The sequence below is a fragment of the Uloborus diversus genome, chromosome 1 (assembly GCF_026930045.1).
Source record: "Uloborus diversus isolate 005 chromosome 1, Udiv.v.3.1, whole genome shotgun sequence".
Taxonomy (NCBI): Eukaryota; Metazoa; Arthropoda; class Arachnida; order Araneae; family Uloboridae; genus Uloborus; species Uloborus diversus.
Window position 1 is genome coordinate 272,101,540 of NC_072731.1, and position 16,816 is coordinate 272,118,355.

Here is a 16,816-nt window from a genome sequence, read left to right on the forward strand (position 1 = left end):
CTTGCTCATCACCACCTCTTCGGGTAAGCTGTTCCAAGGTAAATCTTCCCGGATAAAATAATAATTTTTCCTAATATCCATGTTAGCCTGAGATTTGAGTAGCTAAAAACAATGACCCCTCGTCCTGTTTTCAGTGCTAAACTTTAGCCCCGTAACATCTCTCGTTTTAATAAATTTAAACAGCTGAATCATGTCCCTTCTTTGCTCAAGACTACATTTTTAGCATTCTGAGCCTGGAATCGTAATCTAAGTGGGAAAGTCCACTTATTAGCCTTGTAGCCCGCCTTTGAACCCTTTCCAATACATTAATGTCTTTCTCAAGATAAGGAGACCAAAACAGAACAGCATACTCCAAATGGGGTCTTACCTAAACTTCTATATAAGGGCAGAAGAACTTCTTTAGATTTGTTTGAAATAGATCTATTGATAAACCCAAGCATCTTATTGGCTTTGCTGCTAGCAATGCTGCACTGTTGGCTAAACTTTAAATCCTGACTTATTAGGACCCCCAGATCAGTAACTTTGTCTGCCTGACTAATGACTGAACCTTGCAAATAATAACTTGTAGACTTATTTCCATGCCCTAAATGTAGCACTTGACATTTCCCAACATTAACAGCCATACCCCATTTATCAGCCCACTCCATAATAGATCCTCTTGCAGCTGATTTGCTTGTTCTTCATTTTCTACAGTCCCCATAACTTTGACATCATCAGCAAAACAATTCATGTTCCCAGAAATATTTTTGTGAATATCGTTCATAAAGACAATGAACAAAACAGGCCCTAACACTGATCCTTGAGGAACCCCGCTTAAGACCTCACTCCAATTAGAATAATTTCCCCTTACGACTACTCTTTGTTTCCTTCCGGTCAGCCAATTTTTTACCCAAATGAAAGTTTTCCCTCCTATTCCTATATCAGCTAATTTGCTAAGTAGAGCAACATGCGGTACCTTATCGAAAGCTTTTTGAAAATCAATGTAAACAACATCTACAGGCTTCTTATTGTCCAAAGCCATGGTAACTTTGTCATAGAAATGTAATAAATTAGTTGCACAAGATTTACCTTTCCTGAAACCGTACTGAAAACTAGTCAATAGATTATTAGTCTCTAGAAAATTCACTATCTTAATTTTCATCAATGTTTCAAAAATTTTGCAAACCACCGAAGTTAGACTCACAGGTCTATAATTTCCCGCACTCCCTTTAGACCCTTTCTTGAAGAGCGGTGTAATGTTAGCCAGCTTCCAGTCCTCTGGCACTGTCCCCGAATTATAAGAAGCATTGAAAATGTTTGCGATTACATCTGCTAATTCCTCTGCACATTCAACGTTTCTTGAAAACGAAAAGAAATTCAATTAATTCACTGCCTAAAGATATGAAAAAGAAAATGATGCTTTTGCCAGATGCATAGAAATAGTGCATTGAAAACAACATATGCACTGTCTTGCTTGGTTTGTGAAGGAAACTGCAGTCTCTGGAAGTGAAAACCGCGCTGTCAGTCCATTACTCATAGTTCTGCCTCAGCCCCCATGTAGGGGGGTAACTCACAGCTTAATAGGCTCATATTATTTTACAGTATTTCTGAAATGGAGGAACAGCATCTAAACATATGCTGATAATGAGTTGCACATAAAAGCAGGCTGCTTATTTCCATGGAGCTTTTAAAGTAACTTTACTTATTTGCCAAATTATTTTAAATCCGTTTTTCCTCTTTTAGTTATGGGTAACTTTCATTTTAATGGAATATTTAATGGTTTGTTTTGCTTATAAATCCATTAAAAAGACAAAAATAATGTATAGTATTGCCAAACAAATGTTTTGTACATAGTGATGTGGATCGGGTAAATACCCAGCGGGTAGGTAAATAATTTTTGGGTATTTACCCAAGGCCTGGGTAAATACCCAAAAACTGGGTATTTTTAAAAAATGCAAAAAGTGAACGTGAAATTTTTTTCAAAATCTAAATATGAAATAATTGGTAAAACTCATATGTATTACAAAGTTTATAGTATTTTTAATTGAAAGACTTGATGAAATTATGAAAGAAACATATCGTGAACCAAAGAATCTTTCATTTCAATGTCATAACTGGAGAAGTATAAGCAATTCAATGATGAACTTGGAGGAGTAAACAGAGAAGTTATTAAGATTATGATGTTATTTATTTATTTTATTGCTGTTTAAGTGATAACGTGGCAAATATAGAAACAGTTTTCACATTAATAAGCAAAAAAAAAATCAAAATATTGTTTTTTGTTGCCTTGCTTATTTGCATTTGCTCCCCGGTACTTCAGGATGAAAATGTATTCAAATTTTTTTTTAATACACCCAATTAGAGATGTAGGGTGGGAAGATAAAAAAATTTTTTTTTCGGTATTTATCCAAAGGCAGGGCAAATCCCCTAGAAATGGGCAATTTTGCAAAAAAAATTTAGGTGGTATCAAAAGGTGATTTTTTTTTTAAAACATAAACCAACAAAGGAACGATTAAAAATATAAAAATTTATGTATTATAATTTTTTTTAATTAAAGGCATAATGAAATATAAGGCTTAATGAAAAAATGATATGCACAATACGCCTGAACACTTGAACTAGGTTTGGAGGAAATTTCTATAAAAGATATAGGTAAATAAATAGTAATAATAAATTGAGCGACATTTCGTTACATTTTGATGTCATGCAGGGACATATTACTGCGTTATAAAAGACTAGAACCTTAAAAAATTGATGTTTGCTTTTTTTCATAACTAGTTAAGCTTTTTACTTTTTGTAGAATGGCTTTTTATATCTGAAATTTGGCTACCAACATTGATTAGGCATATGTAACACATTTAATGTGAATATCATATTAGATTGCTAAGTTGTTTCGCACAATAATTCTTTAAATATGTGATCAAAATACAATTTTGGGAAAAAATTTATTGTTTTGTATATGATTGGTTATATATATACATAGTGGAATACATACATCAAAGTATTTTTGTTGAATATAAATGTTTGAAATAAATACCCATTTTGGGTATTTTCCCGGGTATATACCCTGGGTATTTACCCCTAAAAATAAATACCCAGGCATTTTACATCACTATTTGTACATAACATAGACCAAACTTGTCGCCAATCAATGAAATAGAAATGAACTGTCAACATTTAAAAAAACACCAAGTATTCATAACAGAAAAGTACCCAGTCAGAAAAAGTGGACCTCTCTCACCATCTTAGCCTTGCAAAATCTCACTGCCTTTAATTTAAGCAACATTTTTGATAAATATTGATCAATTCTACAACATAGAAACACTACTTACAAAACAATAAGCACCATTCTGAGTAGAAAATTCAGTATGACAAAATCCCCAAACGGAATCACTTATAGGCAGGTATACTCACCAATTCATGAGCTTCCTCCAATTGTCTCTCTATTTGGCCAATGAGCATCTTTCGTTCGACTGAAAATGCCAAAATAAGAGATTAAATGTTTTGTTTCGTGAAATTCTTTCATTAAAAAAAATAAATAATTAATTAAAAAAACCTTGAATTTGTTTCTGACACATTTAAGTTTTACAATTAAGGGTTGTAGCTAAGCAATGACTTTATGTTTCTCATCTACTACTATGGATACATGTTAGATTTTTTATTCATGCAAAAAATAACACATGAATAGCACCCATAATTTTAAAAGTTATTCCATAACATATGAAACAATCATCAAAAATGAAGCAATCAGCATTAAGCATCAGCATAAGCAATCAGCATTAATGTGCAATATATTAAAAGGTATTATTGAAAAGTGCAATATTAACAAAAAAAAAGGGCAAAAGTTACTTTAGGGAAACAGATTGAAATTGAAAAACATTCTTAATGAATTCATTTGAATGTCTTTACTTGAAGAAATTCTTACACCAGACATGATTTAAGAAAGTGATCAGGCATAATTATTGCTATTTACTATAATTGACAATTGTACATTATTTTATCATTAGATCATAAAATAAAGTACAAATATTTTCTCCAAGAGAAATTGATGAGACAAACCCCACAAAAGATTCAGTAAAAGAAAAAAATTATGGTACACACACAAAAAAAAAAAGAAAAGAAAACCAATAACATGGCATTCATACATACCAGAAGCAGCAAATAGGACTGAAAAGGGGGGGGGGGGATTAATGACAAATAAGAGGCCACAGGATTTTTAGGGCAGCAAAAAAATGAAAGAAAAAAAAATTACAAAATTTTGCTAAGGCTGGTTATGAGAGCATATGAGAGCAAAATTTTATAGACATTTATTCAAAATAAAAGCAAAAAGTAACAAAAATCGTAAGAGCAAAATCGAACCCTTTTTTCAAAAATCAGTTGCAAAAGTGAGTGCAAAAGAATTATAATCAGACAAATTTAGCAAAAAAATGTTCATAGCATTTTATTTAACCTTTTTTTTATAACGTTAATATTCAAAATTAGCAGCAAAAGGTTCCTGCTTTTTTTCTGAAAATAGGAACTCGACTTATACGCGAGTATATACGGTATCAAAATATCACCAAACAGGCAATTGCATTGTTAAAATTTAGAAGAAGACAAGCAATTTTTACCCCTCATACCATGAAGAGAGACATTCTAGTTTGAATATCAACGTAATTCCTTATGCAAGGGCGAATTTAGTAAAATAATTATTTGCAGTTCCCAGTTTGGATTTGTATTCGCAGAAAGTTTTTCATTTTATCTAAGTCTGTTAGTAAGCATTTCAATAATATATACATTAAAAAAAAAAATGTAGTTGTAGAATATGTGATTTTACATTTCTCATTGGAATTTTTAATAATCAATCAGTACTTTTTAGCAATTATTTTTTTTTTTCTCCCATTTTCAGTTGCTTCTGATTATTGAATTGAATCTATACTGATTAGAAGGAATGACTAAAAACGTATTGGTATGAACACGTTATTGAACGAGTGTAAAAATTATTCACTTTATTTCTTATAAAATAAAATTTTGTAAAAAGCAAATTTTTTTCTTCATGTGCTCGCTATACATATGGGGCTCCTAATAATCATTAAAGACATTCAAATGTTTTGTGTATAGCATGTTCGGTCTGTCTGTTTTGTCTCTTGAAAATTTTTTTTTCCCCCAAATAGCCAAGTTTTCTTATAAAATTCCCCAACTATTTTTTTTCTTCCCATTTTTGCTTTTTCTTTTGTCTTCTTTATCAATATCTTTCTTTATCTGTAGTAATAATAAAGCTGAAAGCCTCTCTGTCTGTCAGGATCTTTGTGATGCACATAGCGCCTAGACTGTTCGGCTGATTTTCATGAAATTTGGCAAAGAATTAGTTGGTAGCACGGGGGTGTGCACCTTTAAGTGATTTTTCAAAAATTCAATTTTGTTCTTTTTCTGCTCCAATTTTAAGAACATTCCAGAGCAAAATTATCATAAGATGGACGAGTAAATGACCAAGCTATCATAACGTGGAACCGTAACGTGGGCAAGCCAACGGGCGAGAAATTCACCATGCATTATTTGTAAATGTACAGGGGAACCAAAAGACCTTTTAATTTTATACTACAAGCAAAGCCGTGAGGGTGCCACTAGTCATAAGCGCCTGACCGAAAGATAAGAAATAGCCAAAGGTTTTTTTTTTTCTACTCGCATTTACTACTCTGTTTCTGTATGTACATTCAAACTATGTTTTTTGTATATATTTATCTAAGAACATTCTTCGCACTTATTTTTACCTATTTCACGTATCAACTAGTTACTCACGCAGAACATTAATGTGAATTCCGTAGCATAATATTCCACATAATTTGAATTTTAGAAAGTTGATAATTAAAGCTAAATCAACGCTGTTTGGTACAAACAATGTAACTACTACTTCTTGACGCAAATCTAAATACAAAAAAAAAAAAAAAAAAATCTTTTTTTATTGAGGTTTTTCCCCTCAGGTTTTCCCCAAGAAAAAAAAATTTCCCCAAAGAATTCCCCTCAAAACCCATTTCTCCAGAGAGCACCAGATTTCCCGAAAATGGGAAAATTTCCCCCAATCTGGCAACACTGACGAGAAGTAACTTGGCCTAAACTGTTGGTAATCAATAATCATAGAAACTAAAAAATCTGAAACTTCACCATTCTCAGTAACGTCTTTTTTACTATTCTTCAGAAAATGCAGAATTTTAATTAGTTTTCTAGCATTTTCGACCCCAAGACATTTTCTACGCTTTGTCCATATGCTTATGCTACAAATACCCATCCTTTTTCCGAAAAAAGACGAAACAAAAAACCCATATTTTTTTTGTTGAAAAACCCAGCTTTAGTTGTGTTTTATTTTTTAAAAAAAACCTCAAAAAAAAAAAAAAAAATGGATTTTAAAAAAAACCAAGGTATTTGCCAACCCTGAGTCCAGAATTCTTTTATTTCCCCCAAAATGATACTTCTTTGAGGGCGACTTTTTCTGGGGTGGAAAACGCAGGACAACCCTTAAGGGGTGGAAAACGATTAATAACCAAGCGCACCAGTCATTGACTATCATTTCACAAATTCAATATTAAAAAGTCAGAAGAAGCAGGCATGAAACAGTAATCAATTCAGATTCGTCTACTTGTTCATTTTTTCATGACCGTGCGAGCAAATGATAACATTAATATAACCGTGATAAAAATAAAAAAAAAACTTTTATGTATTGCTGACTACGTAGTTACGTACGCAAACGAAGCTAAGTATCACCCAATTTCGAGTCCAAAAGTATATTCCCAAAGATAAAATAGGCTCTTAATAGCATGCAGACATAAAAATAATTCACCTCCAGATACATTCATCAGCCCACTCGTTTTCGAGGTAATATCAGCTGACAGCGAAGCATATTGCTGCTCGAAAGAGTCCATCAACGACGCCATGTTTGTTTTTCCCTTTAACTAATATGTTGCCACTCATAAAGTTGAATCTGCCAGATAAAAATATAGAAAAAATTTTAATATAAATTTTCAATGTAAAATATTGATTGTATTGTTTATTTTTAGATTATTTTAGCTCGGGAAATGTAAATACAAGTGCCAAAATTTATTCCTATTCCTATTCAGAGTCACAACTGACTACAACTGTATTTATGTCGAGGACTGCATACTAAGTGCCTTGCCTCCATTATTTAATTTATCGATAGATGGCAGCACCATCACCGGATCGAACAGTTAATGAGAATTTAGAACAAGTCCAGGAGCTAATAGCTACCTGGTGCTAGCACCCCCAGAGGTATCGTTTCACTTGGAGGACATTGAGACCACGAGCCTATTTAACGTCGCCCAGTCCCCTGTAATGACGACGGTGGGTCTTCGACCATTGAGGTTCGAACTCAGGACCCTCCGGCCCCGAATCCGGCACTCTACCGATCGGGCTACCACGGCCCCTAAAAGTTGAATCTGATCGGATGACGAATGAAGGCTTTTCTCGATCACAACCGATTTAAATAGGATACTATCTCCTACTCCAGGGGCGACGAGCTTGACCAAGAGCGACCGGCTAATTAATCACGTGATAGCTAATGATCACGTGCTCCAATCAACTAATCAACTGCTTAGAATGGTAACCGCCGTGGTAACCGGTTGATCATAGAACGAATCGGTTAGATCATGTGCTCCAATCAACCAATCAACAGCTTAAAATGGTAACCGATGAGGTAACCGATAGATGATAGAACGCTGCGGTTTGTTACTGGTTACTTACCGGTAAACCGGTGAGGTTTGTCGAACGCAACCTTAGTAAACAGTTAATTACCGGTCGACCGGTGAGTTTCGTCGAACGCAACCTAAATTCTCATTAACTGTTCGATACGGTGATGGTGCTGCTATCTATCGGTCTATAAAATAATGGAGGCAAGGCACTTAGTATGCAGTCCTCGACATAAATACAGTTGTAGTCAGTTGTGACTCTGAATAGGAATAGGAATAGCAATCTCCTACTCCAGATAAAAATGTAAAAAACTTTTCATATAAATTTTCAATGTAAAATATTCATTGTATTGTCTATTTTTTAGTTTATTTTAGCTCGGGGAATGTAACTACATGTGCCAGAATTTCGCCGGTATGTTAACGTTAACCGTCTTTTCGAGTTCAATTTCGTTTCCAAGATGGCGCCCGCTGAAAATGCGATACCGCAGGGTCAACCTCAATTAAAGAAACAAGACCTCAATAAATTGGTTCGTAAGGATTATTTTCCTTTTCAAAATGTTCCACGCGAGCGTGTCAAAGTGGCGAAAAATAACTTCATCAGGTTGATTCGCGTTCCGAGGGCGAACAGGGTCACGGAAGCGAATGATGCAAGAGGTCTTTGACGGAAGAGAACGAACATTGGCCACATGTTCGATTCAATTTCGTTTCATTATCATTTGAATGCTATTTCGCGAGTATTTCATTTCATGATTTTTAGTGTCCTTTTCTTTAACAAAATTATGTGGTGTGTTTAAAATGGAATATTCAGTGTATGGGGGGATTACGCGGAGAGCTGAACTTATGATGTTGTTTCATTTATTTAAAATTTGTTAAATGGGCTGCCCACCAATGTGAGCAGCCTGGGGAGGGGGGGGGGGGGGTCGTGAAATTGTGTTATCTGGAAGGAGAGGGTAGCAAGAAATGTAACACCATGCAAATTTTTTTTAAAGAATATTTTGAAAAGTAGCTTGACATGTCACAACCAGTGTTGCCAGATTGGGGGAAATTTCCCCATTTTGGGGAAATCTGGTGCTCTCTGGGGAAATGGGTTTTGAGGGGAATTCTTTGGGGAAAAATTTTTTTCTTGGGGGGAAAAAATTTAATTAAATTTGCCTCTTGACATCTGGTAGTTACATTATTTGTATCAAACAGCGGTGGTTTAGCTTTGCTCAACTTTATGGAATTCGCATTTCGTATTATGTGGAATATTATGCTACGGAATTCGCATTAATAGTTCTGCGTGAATAACTAGTTGATAGGTGAAACAGGCAAAAAGAAGTGTGATGAAGAATGTTCTTGGATAAATATATACAAAAATCATGGTTTAAATATACATACAGAAGCAGAGTAGTAAATGCGAGTAGAAAGAAAATATTTGGTTATTTCTTATCTCTCAGTGTGGCACTTGCACGACTTTGCCTGTAGTAGAAAATTAAAAGGTCTTTTGGTTCGCCTGTATATTTACAAATAATGCATGATGAATTTCTCGCCAATTGGCTTGCCCACGTTATGATGACTTGGTCATTTAGTCATCCATCTTATGATAATTTTGCTTGAGAAAATGTTCTTGAAATCGGAATAGAAAAAGAACAAAATTGAATTTTCGAAAAATCACTTAAAGGTGCACACCCCCATGCTCCAAACTGATTCTTTGCCAAATTTCATGAAAATCAGTCTAACTGTCTAGGTGCTATGCGTGTCACAGAAATCTTGACAGAGACAGAGATCTGGAGCGAGAGACTTTCAGCTTTATTATTAGTTAATAAAGATAAAAAAAAGATAAAGACAAAAAAAAAAGCGAAAATGGAAAGAAAAAAAAAAGTTGGGGAATTTTATAGGAAAATTTGGGGAAAAAAAATTTATTCAAAAGACAAAAATATCAGAGGTAGTCGATTCATTTTATGAAAATATTAGTGGAAAAATAATTTTTGAATTTGGGGAATTTTGATAGAAAACATGGCTTTTTGGGGAAAAGTTGGAAGCAAATTGGGGAAATCTGGATTTGATCATCTGGCAACACTGGTCACAACAGGGGGTGGGGAGAGAATTGTCAAAATTGTTGAAAAGCAAGTGATGTCATTTGTGTGTGGGAACAGCTTCTTAATAGAATTTTTAATGTAATTTCTAGGCTCGATTTCGTCATCTCTCCTGAGCTAAAATATGTCGGTCTGAAATGTCCCTGGACTGTATTTGCATCATTTAGAAAAAGATAGAGCCTGTGAGAAAAATTGTTTCATCCTTGCTACAGCTTCCCACTTTTTACAATGTATTTGACCATGGAATTGACAAACAAACCGAATTCAGAGCCCAATACAGGCTGATTTTGCTACCGTTTTTCGGTACCTTCGCAAAAATCTTGTTTTAAAATAGGTACTTTCACAAAAATCAATAAAATCAGGTAGCTTTACAAAAACATCGAAAAATTCGCATTTTAAAATATAAAATTTCTCTGTTTAAAACAAAATGTACTTATAACATAAAATTCTAAGCAGGTTTATATGAACAATCGCTTAAATAGCAAACTTTTTGTGGCATTTTAACTAGTTTTTAGCTGTTTCTCGCCAAAGTGTATGTATGCAATATTATTGCAATCTTTTAACATGCTTTGGGGAACCGTTTTTCTCATCATTTCCAATATTGTACACAGTACATAGCCCATTAAGCTGAAATGATGATGGTATTTTTCGTACTTCTTAGGTTTTTAGTTCCCCCTCCCCTCCCCAAGAAACGAAATCTGTTAAAAATAATACTAGATGACATTTACACTTTTTGAACTAAAATTTCACTTGTTCTACTTCTCTTTTACAAAAATTAGGATGCCTCTAAAAGTTCACAAAAGCAACGCTGATAAAAAAAAAAACTTCCACAAAAATAGAATGATGCAATACTTTCACAAAAATAGGTAGCGAGAAATATATCCTGGATTGGCCCCTGTAATTTGTTTGTATGAAAGTAGAGTGGAGTCTATTGAGAAGAGATAAAATGGACTCATTCGTGCCCAAGTCACGTGATCGATTTCAAAGCAAAGCATTGGAAGAAATCGGGTTTATTTTGCTTGTTTCACGCGAAACGTGCCAACCATTTGTCGTTGTGACTTGGGGTCTTTGGGTCATCTTTTGCTGAGCCAATGGTTGAACTCGTTCCCTCCATTTTAATTCCTGCTCCGAGGTCGAGTCTCGAAAATCTGAGGTAAATGAAGTTCACCTTGTCTCGGATTATGAGAAAAATTTTAACACCTGTCACTCGCTTGTATGACGGAAAGGAAGTACTAATGCTGTCACAATAATATTTGTCACTCTAATTCTTCTATAAATTTGCATTTTAAAACTCCAGAAAATAATTTTTGATTAGCCCTTTCATGGTTTTGAGTCTTCTTGTTGGGAAAAAAAAAAAATAATTAAATCGTAGAAAGCCAGAATATTGTATGTGCAACTCGTGTGGAGTCGAGTCACATAATTCGATTTTTGGTGTTCGACTATTCCGAAAGAGCTGTCAATTCGCTGTCATTTTCATTTCAAGTTATTCACTTCAAGGGATCTTATTGTATGTTTTTAGGAACATGAAGCAATGCCAATTATTTTTATTTTCATGTTATACTGCAGAATGTTCTTTACTATTAAAAAATACGACTTAAAGTAGGAACGAGCCGTCTCGAATCTTATCGAACCTCGATTTTTCGAGGCTCTACCGTGTGGGAAATGATTTAAACGACAACTCGTGTCAACCTTTCCTATGATAAAAATAAACATATTTAGGGAAACTAAATGTTTTTAATGCATGTGTGTGCTCGATGCTTATTTCCGAAATTTGTTGCAGGACGTGAGTCGTCTGTCTCCATTATCGGAAGAGGTCATCAGTAGACAGGCCACCATCAACATAGGTATGCATTTTCTCCCTTCTCTTTCCACTTTCCATGATTTTTTTATGGCGGCTCAGCATTTACCAGACTTTTCCATTTTCGTGATATGATAATCCCTTGTATAACACGGTACTTCAGGACCCAATGTAGGCTGATTTTGCTACCATTTTTCGGTACCTTCACAAAATCTTGTTTTGAAATAGGTACTTTCACAAAAATCAAATAATAAAATCAGTTTCACAAAAACATCGAAAATTTCACAAAACTTAGCATTTTAAAATATAAAATTTGTTTCTCTGTTTAAAACAAAATGTACTCATAAAATAAAATTATAAGCAGGTTTATATGAACCATCGCTTAAATAGCAACCTTTTTGTAGTATCTTAACTCATTTTTAGCTGTTTCTTGCCAAAGTGTATTTATGCAATAGTATCGCAATCTTCCAACATCTGTTTTGGGAAACCTATATTGTACACAGCCTATTAACCTGAAATTACGATGGTATTTTTTAGAGATGTACCGAGTAGCACTTTGGCCGAGTAGCCGAGTACCGAGTACTCGGCCGAGTTCCAAGTACCAATTATGTTTTAAGAAGAACCACCGACACACATGTGATGAATTTTGAACTTATTGGAATAGTAGTATAAACCTCCTTGTCCATATAATAGTTTTTAAAACTAAATTCCTGCTGAAATTTAATTACGCATTATATATATACAATTTTCTTTGTGTCAAAAATTTTACAAAAAAATAATTTTTTAAATTAAAAATAAATAAATAAAAGGTATGATTAATCAAGTTGGAATTAAAACAAATTACAGTAAAATCCCTCTAATGCGGACACTAACAGGACAAATTTTTTTTCTGCAATATAGAGGTGTCCGCAGGACAGGGGTTTAATAATGTTATTTGCATTGGAACTGGGGAATTAAAAATTGTCCGCATAAGAGGGGTGTCAGCCTTTGAGGGGTGTCCGTTAGGAAGGGTTTCACTGTATAAAAATCAATTATATTATTATATTAATGGGTCATAATATAATAATATAATTGATTGGTATACAGTGGGGGGGGCCGGTGTCATAATATTGACACCGGCCGTGAAAGCCTTCACTCTTACAATCAATTATAGTTCTAATCTGCCAAACATAAATAATTTTTAAAAGCAGATAAAACAAATGTGCAGGAACACTCCAGACGCGTGTTTCTGCCCGCCCCCCCCCCCCCCCCCCCCCCCCCCCCCCCCCGTTACAAGGAACGTCTTTTTCAGTGCATAACGTGTGAGCTAAAGAATGTAAAGACATTCAACAAAAAAATATGACTTTTGTCGGATGCCTTTAAATCTACGAGCCCCCATTTTGTGCATTGAAAAAGGAATTCCTTGTAATGCCAAAACACGTGTCTGCAGAGTTCCTGCACTGTACTTTTAAGGTTGTTTTATTTTTTAAGCAAAGGTATTTTTACATTTTTTATAACTTATTTTTGTTTGTAGCAAAAATCCATTTTTAATATAAAAATTCCATATTTTCTATACTTACATTTCTTGCGTAATTTTTAATAAATAAGTTTTATTAACTTTGGGGACATTAAAATAAAGATTTATTCCATTGAAGGATTACAAACTTCATTATTCTCAAAATTTAAATTTGACTTATAAATTTTAATTGTAAATGATTGCAGAATATAATGCTTGCTCTTTTTTTATAAATTTTAGTATCTGTCTTGGACAATATTCAATTTTTTGCAACTACTCGGTATTGGCCGAGTATCTGATCAGAATTTGGCCGAGTACCGAGTACTCGGCAAATTGGTCGAGTAGGCCGAGTACCGAGTAGTTACCGAGTACTCGGTACGTCTCTAGTATTTTTCATACTTCTTAGGTTTTTAGCCCCCCCCCCCCTCTCCAAAAAACGAAATCTGTTAAAAATAATACTAGATGACATTTTCTCTTGTTCTACTTCTATTTTATAAAAATTAGGATGCGTCTAAAATTTCACAAAAACAGTGCTGATAAAAAAATTTTTTCCCAAAAATAGAATGATGCAATACTTTCATAAAAATAGGTAGCGAGAAAAAAATCCTGGTTTGGCCCCTGTCTTTCCACTTTCCATGATTTTTTATGGGGGCTCAGCGTTTACCAGACTTTTTCATTTTCGTGATACAGGAGTCCCTCGTATAACACGGTACGTGTACAACAAGGTTTCGATATGACACACTAGGAAACATGAATTTGATACGTCATGGTTTTGATATAACTCGAATGTTACATTTGAAAAAGATGGAATTTCATTTTTGTTTAATACATTCTATTAATGGTTGATAACTAACAGGGTTGGCAAGTTTCTGCCGGGGCGGTTAAAACCACTGGTAGAAACCGGTTAAAACCGGCATGGCAAAAACCACTTTCTGCCACATTTTCGGCAGAAACTGGCAAAAACTCTCAAAATGACAAAAAAAAAAAAAAAAAAAAAAACACCATTGACAGACAGCAGAAAATGCATGGAAAAAAATAATTGCTAACAAAAGCACAGTTTAATTTACAATATTAACCCAGTTCAAAATCAAATGTTTTTTTTTCTTCACCCTACAGTTGCTTTTTGGAAAAGTTGGTTGCAGAAATCTAAATAGTTTCTCAATTTATTATGCACGAATGAGAAACTTTAGAATATTCTTTCAACAGAAGAGCTAGCAGGCAATGCATCAAGAAACAAGCAATATTCATGAAACTTTCAAATTGTATACTTTATTCAACTGGTCTATCATGTAGTAACTAGGGTAGTGGTAAAAATTCGACTGGAAAAATGAGTTTCGAGAAGTTGGGCCAGTTTGTTTTGCAAAGCTGTGATATTAAGCACAAAATCTAGATTAATATTGGCAACTAAAATTTGACTTTCTTCTTGAAGCACATGATAATTTCAAACACAAGCAATTTAGATGAAGCATATTTGCGAGCAAATTACGAACAGCCTTTTTAATTCTGTATGTCACTCTTCCATCCTAAGAGCCCATATGATTTTCGTCCTTTGTTCGATTAATCCAAATATTACGAGCATTAGCAATCGAAAAGTTCCCTTTCTGAAATAAATCAAGGGCACTAGCATAACATTTTATTTTTTTACAATGATGAAATGAAGTTTCATTTTTAGTTTACCTAAACAAATATCATTTAGTAATTTCTTTAGTTTTTTAAGACAATTTTAAGTTTTTGCCAGTTTCTGCCGGTTTTAACCGGTTATGACCAGTTTCTGCCACTGGCACGGCAAAAACTAGTTTCTGCCGGCAGAAAGCCAACCCTGATAACTAATAAGTTTTTATGTTCATTAAGTTACCGCCCTATAGCCAGGGCTAAGGCAGAAATACATGAAACACACCGCCAGCTCGGTCACTCCCTATTCCGGGCTGATGAATGCTAATAAGCACAAAACTCTAGTCCTTGGCTGGAATGACTGAGCTGGCAGTGTGTTTCAAGTTTTTACTTTCCTTTAAGAAATTTGGTTTTGATATAACACGGTACACATCCCTTGATTTACATCATATCTTAGTCTCGTACGACAGTTTCTATATAACACGATACATCTTCACCTGATTTTTCTCATGCGCATACATAATTAGTATTAAAAATAAGTAAAAATGTTATTTTTAAAAAAAGTTGTATAATAACACGATTTGAAAAAGATTGAGCTAAAAACACAAATAACTCCTGCCACATTTAAGTTAGAGCATTGGAACAAATTGCGTAGAACGTGAAAAATTCTACGCTCTCCACACATGATATATAATATTATGTACAAGTAATGTTTAACCCCTTTAATAGGCAATTTACGCGAAATTTGAGCTTAGAAACTTAATTACAAAAAAAAAACTAATTCAAATTTTAAAAAACAAAACCCCAGGTGCACACCCCCAATGCCCGCCACAGACTTCCTTCCATAATTTCTTGGAAACCTTACTTTAATTTACTACTAGTGGTACCCACACGGCTTTGCCCGTAGTACAAAATTAAAAGGTCACTTGGTTCGTCTGTATATTTACTAATAATGGATGATGAATTTCTCGCCCATTGGCTGTGTTCATTTGGTCTTCCCGTGTTAGGGTTCCACGTCGTGATAATTTCGTAATTTACTGGTCCATCTTATGATAATTTTGCTCTGAAAAATGTTCCTAAAATTGGAATAGTACAAGAACCACATCGAATTTTCGAAACGTCGCTTTTAGGCGCACACCCCCATGATACAAACTAACTTTTTACCAAATTTCATGAAAATCAGCCGAATGGTCTAGGCGTTATGCATATCAGAGATCCAGACAGACTTTCAGCTATATTATTAGTAGAGGTAAAGAGATAAAAAGCTTTTTTTATGTTTAGTTTAAAATTTATAGGCAAGAAAATTCAGATTTATATTCAAATCAAATTCTAGCTTGTCACTTTCCAAAACTAGGCTTGCGTGAGTCTTACACTTTAAAAAATAAAGAAAAGTTTGCTATTTTGATGAAATTCAGTTAAAATTTCAAAGGGCGCTTTGAAATGTGCAAAAGAGGGCAGGGCACTGTGCCCTGGGCAAAATATGCCCTTGAAAATCACGACTGCCATATTTTTGCAGAAAACCAAACGAAAGCTTTTTACTGAAATAAAAATGAACCCCAATATGCATATTTTAAATGGTATTTTAATGAGGTATTTATTCATAGTCTCAGAGAGTTTGTTATTATTTTACACGTATAAATATATTATCTGTTGATTTTTTTTTAATGTTTGTATTAAACTGAGATTTTCTCTTCTGCAGGAACCATCGGACATGTGGCCCATGGCAAATCTACAGTTGTGAAAGCCATCTCTGGAGTTCAGGTAACGTTAATATCTCTTGTTTAAGTCTTACCGTCTTATTGATATCTCTTGACATAGTGGGCTCGTGTTCCAAAAAAATGAGGGCTCAAAAGAGGTGTGAAAGGTTAGAGCAGGGGGGAGGGGGGGTTAGATTGTTATGTTTAGATTGCTGTGTGCTTAAAGTAACTTTACCGCATTTGTTTTTGATAAGTTTATTATTTCAGGGGTCGAAATAGTCCTATATTTTCTATATTTTCAAAAAAAAAGCATCAAAACCGTCCTACATTTTTTGAAAATATCCTATGTTTTCTATCTTCCCGTTTTTTACCCTATATATCTTTTAAAAAGAACAGTAAATAAACTTTCCGACATCGGATTTTTCACTGAAATATAGCTGAAACTAAGTCCCCAAACGAGTTCCAACTTAAAAAACGAAGCTGAC

The 16,816-nt window shown here is 34.2% G+C and overlaps 2 protein-coding genes across 2 annotated transcripts in view; one reads left to right on the forward strand and one right to left on the reverse strand.

Annotated features, from left to right (window-relative positions):
* The window catches only part of LOC129220800 (vesicle transport through interaction with t-SNAREs homolog 1A-like), a 34,232-nt gene extending 27,339 nt beyond the window's left edge, over positions 1 to 6,893 (reverse strand). The window contains exons 1-2 of the mRNA XM_054855233.1: positions 6,794 to 6,893; positions 3,394 to 3,452 (exon numbers count right to left, since the gene is read on the reverse strand). Coding sequence (XP_054711208.1) covers positions 3,394 to 3,452; positions 6,794 to 6,887 — 153 coding nt within the window. The 5' untranslated portion in view covers positions 6,888 to 6,893. The remainder of the gene's footprint in view (positions 1 to 3,393; positions 3,453 to 6,793) is intronic.
* Positions 6,894 to 8,097: 1,204 nt separating this feature from the next.
* LOC129234269 (eukaryotic translation initiation factor 2 subunit 3, Y-linked-like) overlaps positions 8,098 to 16,816 on the forward strand; it is a 41,863-nt gene continuing 33,144 nt past the window's right edge. Inside the window, 3 exon segments of the mRNA XM_054868265.1 lie at positions 8,098 to 8,182; positions 11,511 to 11,574; positions 16,334 to 16,395. Of these exon segments, the coding sequence (XP_054724240.1) occupies positions 8,114 to 8,182; positions 11,511 to 11,574; positions 16,334 to 16,395 (195 nt within the window). The 5' untranslated portion in view covers positions 8,098 to 8,113.